This window comes from Canis aureus, chromosome 13 (assembly GCF_053574225.1).
Source record: "Canis aureus isolate CA01 chromosome 13, VMU_Caureus_v.1.0, whole genome shotgun sequence".
In the NCBI taxonomy this organism is placed as follows: Eukaryota; Metazoa; Chordata; class Mammalia; order Carnivora; family Canidae; genus Canis; species Canis aureus.
Window position 1 is genome coordinate 13156309 of NC_135623.1, and position 23004 is coordinate 13179312.

At 41.8% G+C, this 23004-nt stretch overlaps 1 protein-coding gene across 2 annotated transcripts in view; it reads left to right on the top strand.

Annotated features, from left to right (window-relative positions):
• The window catches only part of PSMB2 (proteasome 20S subunit beta 2), a 32664-nt gene extending 13773 nt beyond the window's left edge, over positions 1–18891 (top strand). For both annotated transcript variants that reach the window (XM_077844789.1, XM_077844790.1), the window contains exons 4-6: positions 14674–14836; positions 16359–16408; positions 18655–18891. In XM_077844789.1, coding sequence (XP_077700915.1) covers positions 14674–14836; positions 16359–16408; positions 18655–18762 — 321 coding nt within the window. In that variant the 3' untranslated portion in view covers positions 18763–18891. The remainder of the gene's footprint in view (positions 1–14673; positions 14837–16358; positions 16409–18654) is intronic.
• Positions 18892–23004: the final 4113 nt, after the last annotated feature.

Consider the following 23004-nt stretch of genomic DNA (forward strand, 5'->3'; position numbering starts at 1 on the left):
CTTGAGGCCGTGTCTCCCCTGTTCACCTCCGTCTCACCCATGCCTAGTCTTGCCTTCCAGCTCACCTGCTCCAGATGGGCGACACAGTGGGAGGACACTGGCAAAGGCAGATGTGTTTATTTTCCGGAGACAAAATGTTTTGCTGCCACAGATGGCAGTGCCTTCAAGCAAATGGCAGCCTTTGACACCACTGCCACACAGCCTGGGCATCTTGACAGACAAAGCTGGCTGGCTTTTGGTGATGAGGAAATTGGAAAAAAAAAAAAAATCAAGAGGTTCATCATGAAACTCATGGAATTTCAGTGCGAGCAGCAGTCCATTTAGACCTGGAGAACAGTTCTTTCCCCCCAGACCCCAGGCAGCTAGTCAGCTAACTAGATTTTCATGATGGGCCCAGAGTTATATGTCTGTTGATTACTTTGTTTCCTAGCCTGAACAGGACATACAATAAAAACTGAAAACATATGGCTACCTTTAGATGGATATTCAGTGGTATGCAAAACACATGTGCATCCCAGGTCACATCTCACAGGAGTTGCTGAGGATTGAGGTGGCTTATGTCTGTCCCATTGGAGATAGCTCTGTTCTATTTTTAGTGGTCATTTTGATTATCTAACGGCCCAGTGACAGATATGCCTTAAAGTTGAGATGACTTAATGTGACACTTTGTGCTTATAGTGTTTTCCTACCAAGAAGAATAAGACTTCTGACAGCTGCCCTTTAAATAAAGCACTTTACTTACGCAGTCATTAGGGTTTGACTAAGTCCATTAGGAAGACAAAGACCTATATGTTGAATCATTACACTTACTCATTTTCTAAGAAAAAATGGTTTAAGAAGATCCTTCTTTGAAAGTGACTGGCTTTATCAGGAATCCTTCTTTTTTTTTTTTTTTTTTTTTTTTAAATATGTGCTGTTTTTCCCAGCCCTAGTGCTGATGGAATTAGGAGTTCGCAGGTGTAAAGCCCTCCTCCCTCCCACTCCCCATCTCTCTCCAGGGGGTTGTATGTGAGAAGGTGTTGCTTTCTCACTCAGAGAGCATATCTGTGCTACCCTGTGGATGCCTGCTGTGAGCTGAGAGAACCCCGTTCTGGTTGAAAGGAATGAGCTTATTGGGTAGCCGGGATCATGCAACCCCGTAATGCCACCTTGTACCTTAGAGCATCTTTCCTTCTCACAATGGGGTTGAAGGTAATTGATACTGTTTTGTTTTTGACAGTAAATTCATACTGTTTTTGAAACTTGTGTAGTGAAAATTACACGGTTTCCTATTAAGGTATGGTTTAAGGCAGGAGCAGCAGAGTACTGTGTCTGCTTAGTAAAAACATGCTTTTGTTTTGAAAATATTTACCACTAGAAGTACAGGTTTATCCTACCTTTTAGGATTGCTTCAAACGTGGTGTGTGTGGGCATTTCCTCACACATGCTCACAGATACAAGTACACATATACTCTGACATCTTGATGCCTCTTCCTGTGCCCGTCCCAATCTCTAATGCTTGTTTTATTTTTAAATTTTAATTCCAGTATAGTTCGCATATGGTGTTATATTAGTTTCAGGTGTACAATATGTGATTCAACCTGGTGTCTCTTTTTTTTTTGGCCTGGCCCAGGATCACTCAGGCATGTGAATTCAGGGGCTAATGCCAAAAATTCTGTGAGATTTTCCTATACTCTCCCCAAAAAGTGATCTAAAGTGAAGGACAGTGGGACATTTTTGAAGGGGGAAGGAGTTGACTGTTCTATTTCTCAATCTAGAAGGTAGTTACACGTATAATCATTTTATTCATTAAGCTATGTATGTATATTGTATGCACCTTTATGTGTGCACAAAAAAAGTTTAAGCAAATAAAAAGGGTAAAAGGGCAAGAAAGCATAACACATTTTTTGAAAAGTTAAAGAAGGGGCACCTGGGTGTCTCGGTGAGCGTCTGCCTTTGGCTCAGGATGTGATACTGGGGTCCTGAGACTGAGTTCCGCATTGGGCTCCAACAGGGAACCTGCGTCTCCCTCTGCCTGTGTCTCTCCCTCTCTGTATGTCTCATGAATAAAATATTTATTTAAAAAATTGAAGAAAAAAAAAATTGAAGAAAAGAAGTTCAAATTTACCATTGCTTTGGAGTGTAGACGGTAGAACAAATAGGATTAACTAGATTGGAAAGAAAAAAGGCAGGGAGAGGAAATAATGATATCTGAATCTTTATAAACTAAAATAACCTGCTGAAACTCTATATTGCCGTTCTGATGCCTCCTAACGTGTAGTTTTCCATAGCTGAGAAGTCCCACTGGTGCTGATAATCATTCATTCAGTAAATCTGCCTGCATTGTCCTTGGGGCTGGGGAAACAGGTGCAGAGCTCAGTGAGTGCCTTTAGATGGAGAAATTGCACTGCAGAGGGACAAGTGCCACAATGGCTATACAGTTAGATCGGTGCTCTGGGAACAGAACCTAACCTGAGCCTTAAAGGACCAGCGGTCATTAAGGCAAAGGTAAAGCAAAAAGGAAAACCAGAAGCACAGACCACCAGAGAGTTGTGTAAGGGAGTGTGTTAAGTGAGGCACAGGGTTTTTCTAATGATGTTTGGGACAAGGACAGAGTTCTCTAAGTCTCCTCCTAATTTTCTGTTTTAACTAGTATACAATTTGTACTGTATACAAATTAGGGCTCTATTGATTGAAAAACATATATAAATACCTATCTCTATTTAGCTTTTACAACGTGTTCTACATATGTAAAATCCACAATCTAAATAGTTTGTTAAATATGGCTGAGATTTTCAGGGGAATGGAAGAGATCGAAACTAGAGAGGTAGTCCATGTTATGAACACTGATGAAAAAGCTTTTTGCTAAAGCAGTGGGGCTCTCTGGAAGCTTGTTGACTAAGAGGGGGAGTTAGCATAATCAGATAAGATTTGGTTAGACCATTGTCTCCTCTTTGGTGAAGTGTTTGGGGAAAGAAGAGAAAAGCAGGGAGACCAATGAGGAGCTTCTATGTCAATTGAAGAGGTAAGACTATCTTGTGTTGAACATAGGCTGCTAATGGGGAGCACTGTGTTCTAATAGAGGGGCTCATAAACACGGTTTCCTTAGTGTTCTATATCTGATTGCTGTGGACATCCAGAAACATACACAGTCATATATAGTCCTAAGTATCTTTTCTAGCAGACTTACTTATTGACTCGGGAAGGTGAATCAGCTCTGATGTTCAATATTCATAGATACTCATGGGTATGCTTAGTATGTACAACCTAATATTTGCCTTGTAGTATACAAGGCATGGCTTCTGCACTTAATTTTTTGAGAACTGGCTTAAAGGTATATGGGATCTTAAATTTTCCCTGGAAACTGCCAGCTCATGAAAAAAGTTCAAGTGGTCTTGTTGCAGACATGGTGGTGTTGGTTTTACCATTGCACAATCAGCAATTTTATTTTGATGTTATTTAGGAGAAAGCAGTATTTTTGATTAGCAAGTAAAATTAATGTAGAAAACAAATACCGTGTTAACTAGTTGGTATAATAAGGCATCTGTGCCATGTTGCATTTCAACTCATTAAATTTCTAAAGTTCTAATTACGGTAAGATTACAACTTTAACAGGAGAACTGTTCAAACTTGGGGTTAGTGATGGCTTTAGAGAAGTAAAATTTACAGAAATTTTGGAATTCTTGAAGGGGACCTTTAAAATCTAGTTTTGTTAAAAATTGAAATATGCACAATATTCAAATTTTTTGCTCCTTAGTTTCAGATTCAGTTGACATTATTTGGGCACCTACTACTTACTAGGCCTTCTTTCAGGAACTTTAAGAGAGACTAGCATTCTTTATTCCTCACAGCTGTCAGGCAAGCAATCCTATCCCCATATTCAGATGGGGCACTTGGCAGCTCCAGGACCAAATGACAACTCAAGTAACAAATGTAAAATGATAAAGCTGCATTTGATCTTGGGTCTTCATTGCTTTTTTCACAAAAATACATCCCTATCTTCTGACTTATAGCATTTAAAATCATAGTTTATTCAAATAATTTAAAAGATGTTTGCTTTTAAAGTTTAACATCTTGGTTGTAATTGCAATAACATTGCCGATCTTAAGTTCAAGAACTCAGCCGTTGTAAGGATTGCTGCCAGTGTGGTAAGCAAAACATTTGACACGAGCTAATCATTATAAAAGGAAAGTGAGGACAGTTCTTATATTAGGATGATTTCACATGCCAGCATCAAACAGATACACCAAGTAGACTTCCAGAGAAGGACCTACGGTGGAGAAAAGAGAAAGGGAAATTTTGGTTAGTCTCATTTTCAGGATAATGCTGCTTTTGTCTTGGGCCTCTAAAGATCAGAGGTTTGCTTGTTTCTATATTTTTCAAGTTAGTGTGAGACTCTGTAAACATGGGCCATTTTGTTTTTTAGTGCTACAAAGATAAATGTATCCGAAACAAGAGAAAACAAGGCAAGTCAAGCAGTCCGTTTAATTTAGCTTCCTTGTTGTGAAGCTCAGATAATATTCTGATCCTGATCAGTTTAAACTCCCTACTTTTTTTCAGTCGCAGGATTAGGCCAAGACTGTTTACAGCTTCCAACTTCATACCTCCTTTTTCCCTGCCCTCAAAGTGGATAACAGAGCTGGTCCCAGCTTGTGATTTTGAAAGTCCAGTTTCTTCCCAACTCCCCAGAATGTCTCCCCAAACTTAGTGCAGTCTTTGAGATCAGCCTCTGCTCATCAGTCGCCATCTACTGTTTGCCTGGTCTCTCCAGACCTGCCTCACCCCTGTCACACTCACTTTCTCCACTTTATGTCCAGTCGTTCACACTCCCCAGTCTGCTGTGTGTTCTTTCTTGTCTCTTTGCTTTTGCTGACTCTGCCTGTTTACCAGGCATTCACGCCTGAATGTACCTCCACATCTCCAGATGGCTAGCTTTTAATAGTTAAGACTCAGTTTTCCAGGGAAGCTTTCTCTGTATTCCCCACCCCCCAAACACACGTCACCCTCAGTTTCTTGGTGGTCTCATGGCAGCCTAGGAATGGCTCTGCTCTGGTGTCCTGTTGTAATGGGTCACTTTCTTCCACATATGAATACAGGAATGAGTGTTTGTGGAAATGAAAAACATCCCAACTAGCTGGCTCTTCATTCAAATCAAATCCTGATTTGGATTGTATACTCTTTTCTCTTTCCAGCTGCCTCTGGACAGCTCAACCGAATAAGCTCATAGGATCCAAATTGAGTTTTTTATGTTTGCTCTACCTTCTTTCCCCTTACTGAGAGCCTACTTAACGCCTCTTTCTCCTTCATTTTCTGTTCTATTAGGTATTAATACCTGTCAGTTCTACCTTCTAACTAAAGTTCATATTCCATTTCTCCCCCTCTATCCCTACCACTTCTGGAGTGTCCTGTGACATGAAAAAGGCTTGGCCCAGCAGGGGGATAGGAGTGGTTTTCACCGGATCCTCTTTGATTGATATGCTGAAGTTCATATTCTTTAGGAAGCCAATGACAGCACCACCCCAGGTCTTCTGCTTCCTGCTAAAATCACCTAATTCACTCAGCATACATGTTCCCATCATCACCAGTACCCACACAGTCCATGTCCTCCATGTTGTTTTACCTTCACATGTACTGTTTCCTTCATCTGGAATCCTCCTATCCCTGTCTATTTTATGAGCTCTTTCCACAACCAGGCTTCCATTTTCATCACCTGCCATAATGCTTTTCACATAGTAAATGCTCAGTAAGTAACATCTATTAAGTTTAGAATAAAGGGGCCCCTGGCTGGCTCAGTTAGTAGAGCATGCAGCTCTTGATCTTGTGGTTGTGAGTTCAAGCCCCATGTTAGGTATAGATACAGAGATTACTTAAAAATAATAATAAAATATAATCCCATTTCATTTTTGTCTAAGATTTTATTTATGTATTCATAGAGATGCAGAGAGAGACGCAGAGACGCAGGCAGAGGGAGAAGCAGGCTCCATGCAGAGAACCTGATGTGGGACTCGATCCCAGGTCTCCAGGATCACGCCCTGGGCTGCAGGCGGTGCTAAACCGCTGCACCACCGGGACTGCCCTATAATCCCATTTCAAATGCAAAAGCAAAGTTGGCTGGAATATCTGCCCATTTCATAATAACTCTGTGTTCTGGTCTCAGCTCTTGCAGGATTTGGTTAAAGCCTTTTATAAATTGTGTACGTTTATACTTAAGGCATAATTAGCATTGTTGTTAAAGAGATTGATGGATTTCCTTAAAAAGGACTGTGTTGCAGAGGATTAAAGTCAGAATACACATGAACTATATTGTTTGGGCAGTATGGGTAGATCTTCCCCAGCCCCATCCATAGAGCCACAGTCTTTTAGAGCTAGAAAAGGTTCATAGGTTGTGAAGACAGAAGTTGCTGAAATCTCTGAGATTTTTTTTTAGTCTTTATATAGTGAACAGTGCAATTCCAACATAAGTACAGAGTCTTTTAAATAAAATGGCAAAATTGACATTGAAATTTCAAGTTTATTTATCATTTTAGAGAGCGAGCGAGCAAGCATGCTAGTGGGGAAGGGACAGAGGGAGAGTGAGAATCTCAAGCAGACTCCCCACTGAGCATGGAGCCTGATGTAGGGCTCAATCCCATGACCTTGAGATCATGACTAGAGCGGAAATCAAGAGTTGGGTACTCAACCCAGCCACTCAGGTGCCCCGATACTGAAATTTCACAATTATTCCATCAAACCCATGCAAAGCAAGTAGCTAGTGAATTCTATTGATGATTGGAAACAAGCTCTTGATTCAGAGTTCAGAGCATTAGTATAAGAAAATGATAACTGATCCATTTTGTTTATTAATGAATTTGTAAAATTGGGCATTGGCAAAGCATTTATGGTATCGATATCTGCTTATCACAGGTGCTTATTGAGTACTTATTACATGTTTTATATAGTTTCAGACCCTATAGGGGAGCTGTGCGGTCCAACATTAAATTTATCTCTTTAAAACTTGGGGATCCCTGGGTGGCTCAGTGGTTTAATGCCTGCCTTCGGCCCAGGGCGTGATCCTGGAGTCCCAGGATTGAGTCCCACATTAGGCTCCCAGCATGGAGCCTGCTTCTCCCTCTGCCTGTGTCTCTGCCTCTCTCTCTCTCTCTCTCTCTCTCTCTCTGTCTCTCATGAATAAATAAATAAAATCTTTAAAAAATAATAAAACTTAAAAGTATTATTGGTCTTGTAAGATGTGATACATGAAATAGCAATAGATACTGGTATGCAAAATAGTATATTCTGAAATATTTGAGTGTGAAACTGACATTTACATATTGAATCGTATTTTCACACTAATTTCCATTTTGTGGAGGCAGCATGGTTTCCTAGAAAAGCATGCAAGCTTGGAATCAGAAAGCCTAAACTCTGGTCCTGACACTAACTAGCTGTGTGGCTTAGGGCACATCACTGTCTCTTCTTTAAACTTGAGTCCTCACATTTGTAAAAGGGATGTTGGGCAGACTAGTTGAGCTTTCTTCAACTCTATAGATGGCATTTTTGTGAAATACTCTCAATGCCAAAGATGAGATTTTTAGGAAGCTTTGACAGTTGATGGGGTAAAAGAAATTAGCATGCACTGTCCCTTTAAAACCTAGTCTCTGTTTAAAATAAATAAAATAAAATAAAACCCAGTCTCTGTTTAGTTTATTTAGAAGTCTATTGATTAAAACACTGTCATCACTAGACAGACTCCTTTGTCCTATTGGTAGTTCTGCATCTCCTTCCAGATCACTCCAGGAATGGAAATATGCTTTACACACTGTGTAATGTTCCAGGGTACAGCACAGTGCAAAAGAAACTGCACCTCCAGAGCACCTCACTCATAGCGACATCATCCTATTCAATTAGAGGTGGCAAAGGCTGGCCTGGCTCCAAAGGAAGACTGTCAATTCCTCTCTTTTTCTGTGTCCACGCTCGGCAGGATGCTTCCTCACGCCCACCTCTCTCCCCCTTGCTGTGACTTTGGCTTCCGCCAGATGTCACACCGCTGCTTGTCACCGCCCAGACTCTCGTCGCTGATTTTGTTGTTTCTGTGTATTTATCACAACTGTTCTCTTTAGCTGTAAAATTTATGGAATTTCACACTTTTCTTAATCACTACAGTGTTTCTTTTTCATGAGAGAGGGAATATACGAGGAGTTGTATGTACCAGAGTTGGAAGGCTGGAAATGCTCCACCTAACTTGAGGGAAGTTTGCTTGTGTGTACCATGTACACCCCCCACCCCTCCATATGCACAGTGAAACAGAGCTCAGTTCTGCCGGACTTGGGTACTTAGGAAGTCCATTTCAGTCCCAGGGAGAAGTGCACAAGAGATGTGCTTATTGGTTAATTTCCCTAGCTTAAATTTTATCCCTTTTCGCAACCCAATAAAGGGTGTGTGTGATTTGATTGGTTCTTTGTGGGACATCTTGATCTTATTAATGCAGTCAGATCCTGAAAGTGACGGTGCTGATTATGGTCATAATAACTACTCTGTATTACTATCTAACAGGCATTTGTAATGGGCACTTTATTATTATTGTCCCTGTCGTATAGGTGAAGAAATCTCAAAATGACTTTAAAGCTCTCCATTTAAAAATAACCTTATATCATGTATTGTGGGAGAGGGAGTAAAAGGAGAGGGAGAGACTGAATCTTAAGCAGGCTCCTCCCATATTGTAGAGCCTGTTGCTGGTCTCAATCTCACAACCCTGGGATCATGACCTTAGCCAAAATCAAGAGTTGGATGCCTAACTGAGCCACCCAGGTGCCCCTCGTGTGTGTGTGTGTGTGTGTGTGTGTGTGTGTAAATTCATGAGAGACAGAGGCAGAGACAGAGGCAGAGACAAAGGCAGACGGAGAAGCAGGCTCCATGCAGGGAGCCCAATGGGGACTCGATCCTGGGATTCCGGGATCACACCCTGAGCCAAAGGCAGACGCTCCACTGCTGAGCCACACAGGTGTCCCCCTCATATATTTTTTTAAGGGAGGAAAAGAGCACATTTTTTAGCATTCCCCCTTACACTTGTAAACAGAGGCAAAATTTTGGCAGTACTTTGTTTTAGAAGCTAAAATTCATTTTGAATTACTAGGACGGTTCATTAAAATTTTTTTCTTTGTCAATTAGATAGATATATCTTTAAAACTAAGTATTCTGGTGTTTACACTGCAAACGGTTGACGATAATCCTCAGGGCTATCGGGCAGAGAATGTCTCATCTAAATGTTTGGATTCATTTATTGGTCATCTGGATGTTTAGTTCAGAATTGTATATAATATTTGGTCCTACCCTTTGTTGTGAAAGATGCCTTGACATTCAAGATACGGTTCTTGCCTTGGGGACCTCATAACTTTGTTTTATTACCTAGACTTGCTATCTAAATAATTAGAATAGTGGTGACAACCAAAGAGTCGATTATATCATGCACAGAACAAGAACTACTTTATAAAGGATAGAGGTTTCCCAGCAAATCTGTCATGAGTGATTAGTGTTTCCATTTCCCCAGAATAATTGGCAGATTCTCACAGGTAAAGCTAATCATGGGATAGAAAGGAATTGATGAAAAAATAAGTAGAAAGTGAGTCTTGGCACTCAGATGGATATATTTATATCAGCAGAAACAGCATGAAAGTACTTAATAAATAAATGGTACTTAACTCTCCAAGTCTGCATGTGGGGTTTGTTTTTGTTTTTATTTTTTCAGACTTCCAGAAAATCTCTTAAGTCTCCAAGCCTGTGTCAATCTCAAGATAGGTTAGGGTTGGTTGACTGTGAAGTGGATATGCTCTAAGTTAAGATGTTTGTGAATGTCTTCAACAGTGAATACAATCACCTTGAGGCCTCTGAAACAAGTCAGGGAAGCGGAGGGAAGGAAACTGTCATTCACGGCATTTCTGCCATGTGTCCGGCAGTGTGCTGGGCACTTGTTACTAACATCTCTCTGTGTCCCCTTTTGAAGACACCTATGAGAAATTGTATTTCAGTGCTAGGAGTAAGTGGGCTTCTCCTGAGTACTTGCCCTCTGTATTTCATGGACACCATGAACTTCATAGATGATTGTGTTTCTCTAGTAATAATTTTAGTATTTATTGAGTGTTTACTGTGTCTTGGCACTATGCTTATTGTTTATATGCATGATCTCTTTGAATCTTCACTGTAGCTCTTTTGTGTAGGTATTAGCCCATGTTTTTATTTTTTATTTATTTATTTTTTAAGATTTATTTATTTATTCATAGAGAGAGAGGCAGAGACACAGGCAGAGGGAGAAGCAGGCATCATACAGAGAGCCCGATGTGGGACTCACTCCAGGGTCCCCAGGATCACACCCTGGGCTGCAGGCGGCGCTAAACCGCTGCGCCACCGGGGGCTGCCCCTAGCCCATGTTTTTAATGAGGACACTAAGATTCAGAGAAGTGACTAGCTTTTCTAAAGCCACACATTGATTGGTAAGACAGCCAGATTTCGAACTCAGGTCTAACTGTACAGTGTAAGCCATCTGTTTCTTCCAAAGATACTTATTTATGCTATTGTTCTCTGCTTCGTTGAATTCTAAGTGCCTAACCTGTAGCCTCATTTTTTCTTTACTTAGCAACCATGTCTAAAGGGAGGTAGAAATAGAAGGACCCAGGAGTCTAGCAAAAAGCAACAATGTATGTACATTCAGAGAGAGCTGGCCCTCCATAAACATGAGTAAATTCTTGGAAATAAGACCTAGTACTACTTTATGACATTTGTCTAGTGATTTTCCTCATCATCTTGTGATACCTAGGCAGTAGCTACATATAAATTAAAACGTGTAATGCTTTCTGGTATGATTATTACTCATTCAAATACTTATTGAGCGTGTATTATATGCTTGTATATCATTGAACAAATCATACATAATCCTGCCTTCGTGGAGCTTAGAATTGACATAAATATTTGAATAGGTGAGTTGTAGCTTACAGGTAAGAATTTACCTAAACACACCACCAGTAGTCACACACTGTGTATGCTGTCAGAATAGCACAAAATTGAAGTGCTTGGAAATTGTCTCATTCCAGGAAAGTGGTGAGGAATCAATATGAGGGACTATAACAGTCAAGAAACCCATAACTATGGCTTTGTCACTTTGAACACCGTGATTCTGAGAGGAGCAAGAGTGACAGTATACAAGACTTTATTTGAAATTTAAAAAAAAAAAAAAAAAAAACTAGTGTGAGCCAGGGATCTTTGATGGAGCATTGTCAGAATTTCAGAAACTGCAAGTTGTTACACAGATGTATTGATTTAATTAGTCTAGATAACACCATTTATTTATGCTTGAGCATCTCACACTTGCAAAAGTTGGTAATTCAAAGTCACACAATAATTTGTGACTTTTCTTCTCTACCACGTGTTGTGGCTTCTGAATACCAACTTTGATGAGTGTATCAGATGCTTCAGCATAAATAAATGATATTATATAGACCAGTTTGGCAGTACAGTTTGCTTTTGAAGTTCCATTGATACAGTTTCATGTAAAATCTTTTGGTGGTGGCTTTTAAAATCCCATGTTTTAAACACAGTGCAGTCTCATAGGATGGGCAGGATCCTCCCTGGAGACAGAGCATATCTGAGTTCCGTTGCTTAGACTTCTTTGGGTAGCTGAGTGCATCCTTAACTCACCGTTACAACTTGATAAAATTGTTCTGGTTGACTGTACAGTGGGTATTTTGGCCTGAGAATGAAGAATAGTAGTTAGCCTCTTAAGAAAAAGATGAACCTTTTTTTTGTTTTTAAATAGGTAAGAGGGATCCCTGGGTGGTGTAGCGGTTTAGCGCCTGCCTTTGGCCCAGGGCGCGATCCTGGAGACCTGGGATTGAATCCCACGTCGGGCTCCCGGTGCATGGAGCCTGCTTCTCCCTCTGCCTGTGTCTCTGCCTCTCTCTCTCTCTCTCTATCATAAATAAATAAAAATTAAAAAAAAAAAGCTATTGTGTTAAATAAATAAATAAATAAATAAATAGGTAAGAGACTTTATTATGAAATTTCTTGGATTTGCTGAGATGCTAGAATCCGCATCTCAGCCGTCTGTCTCTCCCCTGCCCCCACTTTCCTTCTCTCTGTTTCCTCTTTGCTGTTCCACTTTGAATCATAACAACACGAAGGTATTCTATGTCGGCCTGATTTTACAGGACTGTTTTCACACTTAGAAAAAATTCTATTAGATATATATTTTTATCTTTAGCTAATTTAAACAGTTTTGTCTTTGTTGTTTAAAGTGGTAAGCTACTAAAAGGAGACTGGGGTATGGCTAATATAGGGAGATTTAGGCAGCATCTTTTTTTTTTTAATTTTTATTTATTTATGATAGAGAGAGAGGCAGAGACACAGGCAGATGGAGAAACAGGCTCCATGCACCGGGAGCCCGACGTGGGATTTGATCCCGGGTCTCCAGGATCGCACCCTGGGCCAAAGGCAGGCGCTAAACCACTGTGCCACCCAGGGATCCCTAGGCAGCATCTTTTCTTCCAGAGTTTAGGATGCCTCACCTCTATTATTTTTTCTCACAATACCCCCTGGAAAATGGAAAGGGGAAGGATTAATTAACCCAGTTTTACACATAAGGAAATAAAAACTCATAGGGGTTAAATGTCTTGTCTAAGATCAGACTTACTAAGAACATAGTTGCAGAATGTGGCGGAGAGTGTGGAGCCTGGAGGCTGGCGGAGTGTAGCAAGCTGCCCACTAGGCAGGCAGGTAATTATTTTCAATAATTCGTCAATTAAGTCTTGACTGTTGCTGGTCAGTTCTTCCTCCTCTCAGCCTGTCCACCATCTTATTCCCGAGGCAGAAACTTGTTTGCAGTTTAGGGCTATTCTGTAGTCTTTAGGAAATGTTACTAGGATAACTGGCTTGGAGTTCCAAGTAGCATATGATGTTTTCCTGTGTTCCTCTAACATCTGTTTCTTCAAGCTTCCTAGTGCCCATGTTAATCATTGTTAAAGGAATGTACAGTGTCACTAGCTCTGACTTCTTTATGGTCTATAAAAGGGTGTGTAAATATATTGTTTCATTTAATGTGAATTTAATTGAATATATAAATTTAAGAATGGGCACATAGCCTTAAGCAGAGCCTCACTACCCACTGGAGCAAATGTAAGACAAAAACACATTTTACAGAGAAAAAGAAAGCCATTAAAATGGGAATCTCACCACTGATGCCTAGGGGCATAGACAGGCTGACTTTAACATGGTAAATAGCTGGTTTAGAAAAAAAAAAATCATCCATTTGGAGATGAAGAGCAAGGCAGACTTAGTCAAGGTTCTTTGTAGAAATTTGCATGAGATTTGCTGGTAATGCAAAGAAAGGACACCTGTTATTACCTTGTATTTGTCTCATTGATATAAGTTACCTTTTAGTTACCTTAGGAGAGCCTTGTTACATGAGAAAAATATTACTAGCATTTCACTTAAATCTACGGTTCTCCTAGTATTACTCTTGCCACAGTCTAACATATTTATGGACTTCCATTATTACTCCCTGCATTAAAAGTTTAGTGATTTGAAGGATACCTGGCTGGCTGACTCTTGATCTAGGTAGGGGTTGTGAATTCAAGCCCCTCATTAGGTGTGGAGCCTACTTAAAATTTTTTTAAAAACTAAAAAAAAAAAAAAAAAAATGTATAGTGATTTGACTTAAATTTTTGAGACCTACTGTCCTTTTGCACCCCAAGAGTTGTTTCTTTAATACTGGGGCATACAGTCTACCACTTGAGATTTTGGTGCCCAGACTGAACTTGTTTATTTTGGAAGAGGTAATTGGGTTGCTGCTTTCTTAGTCTGTGGCCTGACACTCTCAGAACTGTGTGTGTTGGTTTCAGCAATTAGGAAAGATATAAGAGCAACGATGCTTTGCCTTTGAAATGCTTTCATACGCCGGGATACCTGCACCCCGATGTTTATAGCAGCAATGGCCATGATAGCCAAACTGTGGAAGGAGCCTCGGTGTCCAACGAAAGATGAATGGATAAAGAAGATGTGGTTTATGTATACAATGGAATATTACTCAGCTATTAGAAATGACAAATACCCGCCATTTGCTTCAACGTGGATGGAACTGGAGGGTATTATGCTGAGTGAAGTAAGCCAGTCGGAGAAGGACAAACATTATATGTTCTCATTCATTTGGGGAATATAAATAATAGTGAAAGGGAATATAAGGGAAGGGGGAAGAAATGTGTGGGAAATATCAGAAAGGGAGACAGAACGTAAAGACTGCTAACTCTGGGAAACGAACTAGGGGTGTTGGAAGGGGAGGAGGGCGGGGGGTGGGAGTGAATGGGTGACGGGCACTGGGGGTTATTCTGTATGTTAGTAAATTGAACACCAATAAAAAATAAATAAAAAATAAAAAAATAAAAAAAAATAAATTCTTGATGCAAAAAAAAAAAAAGAAATGCTTTCATAGGCTTTAAGAAGAAAGCAGTTTTTTTTGAATACCTCTAAGTGCTCTCAAAGCTCTCCAGAGAAAAAAAAGCCAACCTCCCAACCTCTCTTACCACACTCTTGGGCCTTTAAATTCCCCTCAATTTTTACTTTCATCATGACTTGCTTAGCTACTGCTGTTTTCTTACTCATCAATAATGGGAATGTTCCCTTTGTCACAGAAAGGGATGTTGGTGTCATTGCTTTGACCGTGTCTTTCTTTCGCAGACCCCGTATCATGTCAACCTCCTCCTGGCTGGCTACGATGAGCATGAGGGTCCAGCGCTCTACTACATGGACTACTTGGCAGCCTTGGCCAAGGCCCCTTTTGCAGCCCATGGCTATGGTGCTTTCCTGACTCTCAGTATCCTGGACCGATACTACACACCAAGTAAGTCCTCGCACTCCAGGTAGGGAGTAGTAGCAGAGTCCCGTCCTGAGTTGCTTCCCGGTTTTGTACACTACCCCTTGGAGTTGGGTGGTCAGGGTTTGAATAGCGCATGGATCTTAGGAAGCACATCCAGGTACCTTGTGGAAGCTGTTCTCGCCTGCAGGTCAGTAGGATTATTAAAAGGCTAGTAAAAATCCCTTTTTTGCCAGACAAAAAGAGATACTGTTGGTGTCCAGAGCTGGGGTTTTTTTGTTTGTTTTAAAGAGTGTTGGAGTAGTAAAACTAATTTTTCAGTTTTTTTTTTTTAAATTTTTCAATTTTTTAACTCATTTTGTCCTGCCAAGATGCTTATTACCATCTCAGCTATAAAGAATGAGAGAGTAAACCAAATGATTTGTATGTTTGTTTTGAGCTTGTGAGGAAGAACAGGTTCCCCAGCATGACAACTGAGGATTTCTTTGCTTGAACGGTAATGCTTTCGAAGGCCACAACCTGGGCCCTTCCCTTGGTTCTCATCACCTAATGGCTGCTCAGCCTGTAAGAAAAAGCTGGCTTTCTACTTGTCAGTGAAATGTTAGCTTGGCAAAGCTTCCAGCACAGGGATGCTTTTGTGCTCATAACTTGTATCTTCTGATTCCAATCCTAAGCTTGACTTTAGCCACTGTGAGCAATAGGCACTTGGGATTTTTCGCTCTTACAGGCTGTATGTGCAGCACAGGGAGCCATTTCTTTCCTTAAGTTCCATTCTTCCCTGTCAGTACAGGAGAAATCTGGCTTCTCCAGTCTTTTTTGGTGCTGCCCTCTCACTCAACCTTAGCCATGACAGAGGTCTAGGCCACATCCTGAAAAGAATTAGCCTGACCTATTAGTGACTGTTTCTTGATTTGGCATCTGTCAGTAATGCAGCTGACTTGCCCACCGAAACCACGACTAACCACCCCTGAAGCCTAACTGCATAATATGTCATCCCAGTTTGCCATGCTTGTGGACAGTTCCTTTGGCTTCTGTTTTATGAGAGTCTTAGCCCTGCCCATGAATTCTCTTTCCATTGTTAAACTGAGACCCAGCTGGGAAAATGAGACTAAAACTCTGGCCCTATCCTCCTTTCCCCTGATTTGCAGCTGGCCTGGGCAGATGGAACTGATTTAAGCTCTGTTCTAAAAGGGGTGGTGGTGGTGGTGCGTGTAGGGTGAGGGGGATGGGCTATAAAGAGGCAAGCTGCTGGACCTTCTAGAGGCTGGCCCTGGCCCTGGGAAGCAGAATTCCGTCATGCTTACCCTTCTCTGTAGCAAATCAATTTGCCACGGCCGGTGGCGGCCAGAGTACGGGGTCTGGGGCGCCTTCCACTGCATATGGAATAAGTTTGTCGCAAGCTAAAGATTAGGCATTTTTTTTTTTTTTTTGGTGCCATTTCCATTTGTGTGACATACTGACCTGAAGAAGTTTGAAATGTAAAAGTTGTGGCAGAGAGCTGGACTTCCTGGCCACACCCTGAGTGCATGGCCTCTGTGTTCTCTTTCAGCCATCTCTCGGGAGAGGGCCGTGGAGCTCCTTAGGAAATGTCTGGAGGAGGTGAGTAGCTCCCACAGGATCCTGAAAGGAATGTTTATCTCTGTTTGCCAGTGTTGTTCCATTCCTTGGTTGTATTTTTCTAATCTTTGCCAGAAGGTATAATAAATACCCACTAACCAGATGTGAACTTGTTACCAGGGATAGAATTTGGTGGCTAACAAGCTGATTTTTTTTCCCCTCATGGGTTTTCTCCTCATTGATGTCCGTTTTACCATTTAGTTACTTCAAAAAAAAAAAAAAAAATAAATTCAAAAAAATAAAATTAAATAAATAAATAAATAAAACAGATTCATGACTACCCCACTCCCATCCCCACCCCCAGTTCTGATTCATTTGTCCTGGTGTAGAGCCTGAGTGTTGAATTCACAGTGCCAGGTGATTTGCTGCAGGTGGTAGCTGAGCCATACTTTAAGAACTACTACTGCCCAAACTTTGTGCCTATTTTTGTGCCACCTGCAGTTGCCATACTGTCTGCTCTCTCAATAGTGCATTAGTCCTGGAGAGAGCCTTCCCTGAGAATTCAAGAGGCCATAGAAAGCCCTGGGAAGCTTTAGACAGAAGAGGAGAGTAGCCTCTAGTTTACGAGTCCTAGGATACAGACCTCACGCATCCCACTACTACTCCTCAGAGTCTAAGGCTTTTGGGGTATGTCTCGGGGATAAGGAAGAGAAAGCATCTCCCTTAGGCTTTTTAATTCTTCTACTGTTCTTGGGGCCTGAGGATAAACTTGAATTTGTGGTCTAATGGCAGTGGGAGGGTGGGAGCAGGTGGGAGCATTGGGCATAATGTCAATTTGCCTCTTACACAGTCCTGTCATTTTCAGTCCACAGTACCCCCTTCTCTCTCTTGTTAGCAAATCCCCTTTCCAAAGCAAAAGCTGAGAATTGACTCATGTGCTTTCCTTAACCATGCAGGTAAGAGGCCATACTAGTCCAGCAGTCATAAGTGTTACAGGAGGCAACTAGAGAGAAGCCACTGGCATTTGAAAGTAGTGCTTTGGGCTTTTATTCACTGTGGATTCTAAGGATGATCATTATAGAAACCTACATTTCCTTGTTGTCACCTTTTTCTTGATTTTGGAGCTTATTTCTGGACACAGGAGTCATCAGCTAGAGGACACTCTGGAAATGGAATGCGTTGTTGGTGCCCAGTTCTCAGCAATAAAGGAGATGGGAAATCTGGGAAGGAGGGTGTAGGCCTGTGGAGGTGGGCATTTCTGGGATACGCTCCTAAAGGAGCACATAGCCTTATGCCTTCCCCTGAAGACTAAGTGAGGCGTCCAGGAACGGTGGCCACAGAAGCAAAGATTTCCTACAGCTGTGTTCCTCAGTAATCTCTAGCCAGGCTAGAGGGGCCATTTGCATCCATGCACGTAGAGCGCAGCTCCTTTGGAGCAGCCTCTCAGGTCGGGAGATGTTTTTTTTTTTTTTTTTTTTTTTCCCCGGGAGATGTTCTTTTAATCACAGGTCGGCTGGGATTGCGGGAGTCAGAGGCAGGGTTGTTCTAAGAGCATCTCTGCCAACATCCTTCCCACTGTTCTTCCCACCATTCCACTTCCCAGCTACACACACCCAGTCCTTATATAATGTTGGAGGGTGGGGGTGCCTGGAGCAAAATCTGGGGACGTAGGAGTACATTGCTCTGGTCCAAAGCTTATTCCTAGGGCAGTCACTCCTTTGTTGGCTTACTACCTTGAGAGAGTTTTAAAAAGCCTGTGTTTACTGGACTGGGGAATAGAGCCTTGACTTGTCTTATTCTCTCATCAGCTGACTGACCAGAGACCAGCTCCCAGCTGCATCTTCCAGGTCCTGCCCACTGCCCCCCAGCCTCCAGCTGCAGTTTGGGCTTTCTTTGGTGTCTGAGTACGGACCGCCCCCAGTCGGATATAAGCTCCACAAAAGCAGGGATTTTTATCTATGCGCATGTTGTATGCCCAGTGCCTCAGAGAGCCTGGCCTGTAGTTAGTGCTCAGTAAATATTTTTTTTTTTTTTTTTAAAGAACATTTTTTTTTAAATTTTTTTTTCAATTTTTATTTATTTATGATAGTCACAGAGAGAGAGAGAGAGAGAGGCAGAGACACAGGCCGAGGGAGAAGCAGGCTCCATGCACCGGGAGCCCGATGTGGGATTCGATCCCGGGTCTCCAGGATCGCGCCCTGGGCCAAAGGCAGGCGCCAAACCGCTGCGCCACCCAGGGATCCCTCAGTAAATATTTTTTGACTAATTTTCTTCATGTCTCTCCACAGCTCCAGAAACGCTTCATCCTGAACCTGCCAACCTTCAGTGTTCGAATCATTGACAAAAATGGCATCCATGACCTGGACAACATTTCCTTCCCTAAACAGGGCTCCTAACCATATGCTGTCCCTCCCACTTGCCAGGGAACTTTTTTTTTGATTGGCTCCTTCATCTTTTTCTACTCTTTTGACATGTATCCTTGATAGATGGTTAATTCAGAATAAAGCTGAATCTGGATAAATTAAGCACTTTGTGGTTTGAGTCTCAGTTGCCCTAAGACCATCTCAGGACAGAAATGGAGTGAGGATTATCTGGATTGGACTTTTTGCTAGGACTGTCTTTCCTTCCAACCTCTTCCCTTCATTAGTGCTTTAATTGCCCTTCAGCAGCTGACAGCCCCACCTTCTAGTTCACTGCCCAGCTTCCTTCCCGTCGCTCTTTCATGTATCTTGCTCGCTAATGTCTCATTCCCCTAAAGTAGTGGTTCTTTTTGCCCCAAAGCTTAACATTTTAAAAATTAATCAATTTGAATAGGTGATACATACACTTACTAAAAAATGCAAATGATATGCAGAGACACATAGTAAAAAATACTTATTTCCCCATAATTTGGTCACTTGCTTCCCTTCCTAGGGTAAACTTCATCTACTAATTTCTTATCCTTTCAGATCTAAGTTGTTCCTGTATAAACCATGCTTGTGCTTGCGCGCGCGCGCGCACACACACGTTCCCTCTTAAAAATACTTTTAAATGTTCTACACATTTTTTTCTTTAACACTATACTAGAGATTGTCCTGTATCTGTGTGTGTGTGTGTGTGTGTGTGTATAGCTATCTTTTTCTTGTTGACAGTTGTGTAATGTTCTATTAAGTTGTACTATAGGCAGTTAACCAGATATCTGTTTTACTTCCTAGTTTTTTTTTTGGAATGAACAGTGTAGATGGTTTTTGGTGCCACTAAAACAGTGGTTCTTAACTGGATGTTTGTATCAGAATCACCTGGGGAGTTTTCTTTTTTTGGGGTACATGATGAGGCTGTACTCACTCCCAGAATCTTTTTTTTTTCTTAAGATTTTATTCATTTATTAGAGAACAGGAGCGGAGGGAGGGGCAGACGGAGAGGGAGAAGCAGGCTCCTTGCTGAGCAGGGAACCCATCTTGGGGCTGGATCCCAGGACCCCTGGATCGTGACCTTGAGCTGAAGGTAGATGCGTAACCAACTGAACCACCTAGGCTTCCCTTACTCCCAGATTCTAATTAAGTAGGTTTGGGGCCCAGACAGGAATATTTTTTGAAGCTTCCCAAGTAGTTCTTATCTTCAACCATAATAGAATACCTCTGGGTGAAAGTTTCTTTAGAGAGTGGTCCTCAAACTTGAGCCTGAGCCCCAGTCCTCTGGGGGGGACTATGTACTGAGCTGTATTGACACAGCTTGCTGAGTTAAAAAAAAAAAAAGTATTTACTAATCACTCAGTCCAACCACCATTCCAGTTGATGCTGCTGCTGGTGGCCCAGGAACTGCACTTCAAACCCCATTTGATCTTTTTTTTTTTAAAGATTTATTTATTTATGATAGACACAGAGAGAGAGAGAGAGAGGCAGAGACACAGGCAGAGGGAGAAGCAGTCTCCAGGCCGGGAGCCCCACGCGGGACTCAATCCTGGGACTCCCAAGATCGCGCCCTGGGCTGAAGGAAGGCGCCAAACCGCTAAGCCCCCCGGGGATTCCCCCCATTTGATCTTAAACTAGGATAAGGCCTACTTTATCCAGTTCTCTGCTACTCTTAATACCAGATACAGATAGGTTTTATCTGAAAATACCATCTCTCTGTTACCTACAGGTTAGAACAGTCATACTAACAGTATTGTGTTAATATCAGATGAGAATGTCATAAACTCTTTGACACAACAATGGTAAATGCTTTCTACCATAAGGAGAAAGTCACTGGATAAATGGGGGAAAGAGATGATTCATTTCACCACAGCTGGCCCAGCACTCTAGTGCCACTATGAATATGCATGGGTTTGGGCTTTTGGCTTGATGCCTGAATCTTTTTCTAGGACATCCGGTTTTAAAGCTCCACAGGTGAGTCCGACGCTTGCCCCAGTTGAGTACTACTAAAATACAGGTGGTCCTTCCTGCTTCATGGTTTTCCCATCTGTGAAGTGGTCAAAATTGTATCTATTCCATGGGAGATGGTTATGAGGATTCCATGAGATGAAGTAAAGCATTTTGAACAGGGCCTGGCACGCGTACATGCTCCGTAAGTATGTAATTGTTGGTATGTTCCGTATTTTGCATCCACACCTCCCCAGGAATGAAGTAGTTCTCTGCCTCTGAATGTTACGTGTCCCCAGACCAGTCTAGGTAAATAAGCCCACCAGCCCACCCTGATTCCCAGTCTTTCTCCAACCCAGGTCTCTTTCCTGAGCTCCAGATCAACTTATTAGCCATAGGGACATCAAATATGTATAAAGCTGAGCTTTACCATCTCCTTCCTCCAAAATTCTACAGCATTCCATCTTAGTAATAGTCACCTAGCTCCCAAATCCCCAAGCCAGAAACCTAGGCATCTTTTTTTTTTTTTTTTTTAATAATCTATAAACAGCGTGGGGCTTGAACTCACAGCCCTGAGATCAAGCATCAGATGCTCGACCAAATAAGCGAAGCAGATGCCCTGGCAACATTTATTATTTTTTTGTTAAAAGATTTTATTTATTCATGAGAGAGAGGCAGAGACACAGGCAGAGGGAGAAGCAGGCTCCCTGCAGTGAGCCTGATGTGGGACTTGATCTTGGGACCCCGGGATCATACCCTGAGCCAAAGGCAGATGCTCAACCGCTGAGCCACCCAGGCGTTCCAGCATCATTTGTTTTAAATAAACTTAATTTAAAATAAATTTGGTTTTACAGGAAAGTTGCAAAGATAATACAGAGTTTCTGTATACCTCTCACATGGTTCCCCCTTGGGTTAACGTCTTAAGTAGCCACTGTGCATTTATCAGAACGAAGAAACCAACATGGGTTGGTACATTACTATCAACTAAACTCCAGCTTTTATTCAGTTTTCCCACTGATGTCCTTTTTTTTGTTCTGGAATACAGGCCAGGATACCACTTGATACACAGCTAGGTGCCCTGTTTGGTGCCTTCTTTTTCTTCTACCTTCACATAGTCACCAACAAGTTCTAGCAGTTTGACCTCCCAAATCTTTTTTTTTTTTTTTTAAGATTTTATTTATTTATTCATGAGAGACACAGAGGGAGGCAGGCTCCATGCGGGGAGCCCGATGTGGGACTCCATCCCGGAACTCCAGGATCACACCTCGAGCCAAAGGCAGGCGCCAAACCGCTGAGCCACCCAGGGATCCCACTTCCTAAATCTTTTTTAGTAAAAATCTCTATCTCTAGTATTCTGATGTATCCCCCATCATTCTTTCCTGGACTGTTTTAACACCCTCCTGCCTTCTCTACTTTTCATTTCTTTCCTCTCTAGTTCTTTCTCTGTGCTCTACAAGTTTGATCATCTGTATCTCTTTTCACTTAAAACTCTTTATAATTTTTTAAAAATTTTTTATTTTTATTTAAAATTTTTTTTAATTTAAATTCAATTTGTCAACCTATAACATAACACCCAGTGCCCATCCATTCACTTAAAACTTCCTGACGGTTTCCCACTGTTTATAGAATAAAACCCAGTTCTTTAGTTTGACATGGTAGGCATTTCATAATCCTCTCTCGTGCTAGCTCCCCAAGTCCCTTCCCTCTTTGGGACCTCATAAAGCCCAGGATCCAATTAAAAAAAAAAAAAAAAAAAAAAGCCCTGGATCCAAATGAAGTTCTATGGACTTAGCCTGCATCTGACGTCACACCTGTAGATACCTACAAGAAGAAGGTTAAGCATTGCATCATGAAGCCTTTTTTTTTTTTTTTTTAAGATTTTTATTTATTCATGAAAGACGCAGAGAGAGGCAGAGACACAGGCAGAGGGAGAAGCAGGCTCCATTCAGGGAGCCCAACGTGGGTCTCCATCCCGGGACTCAGGGTCATGCACCGGCCAAAGGCAGTCGCTCAACCGTTGAGCCACCCAGGGATCCCCCAGCATGAAGCCTTTCATACAGATTATGTGTGCGATTGAGTCATAAAGTGGTCCGTTCTGATGTTTTCTAATCTTTCTATCAGATTTTGTTTTACTTACTTGTTTTAAAGATTTATTTAGGGGATTCCTGGGTGGCTCAGCGGTTTAGCGCCTGCCTTTGGCCCAGGGCGCGATCCTGGAGACCCGGGATCAAGTCCCACGTCCTGCTCCCTGCATGGAGCCTGCTTCTCCCTCCTCCTGTGTCCCTGCCTCTCTCTCTCTCT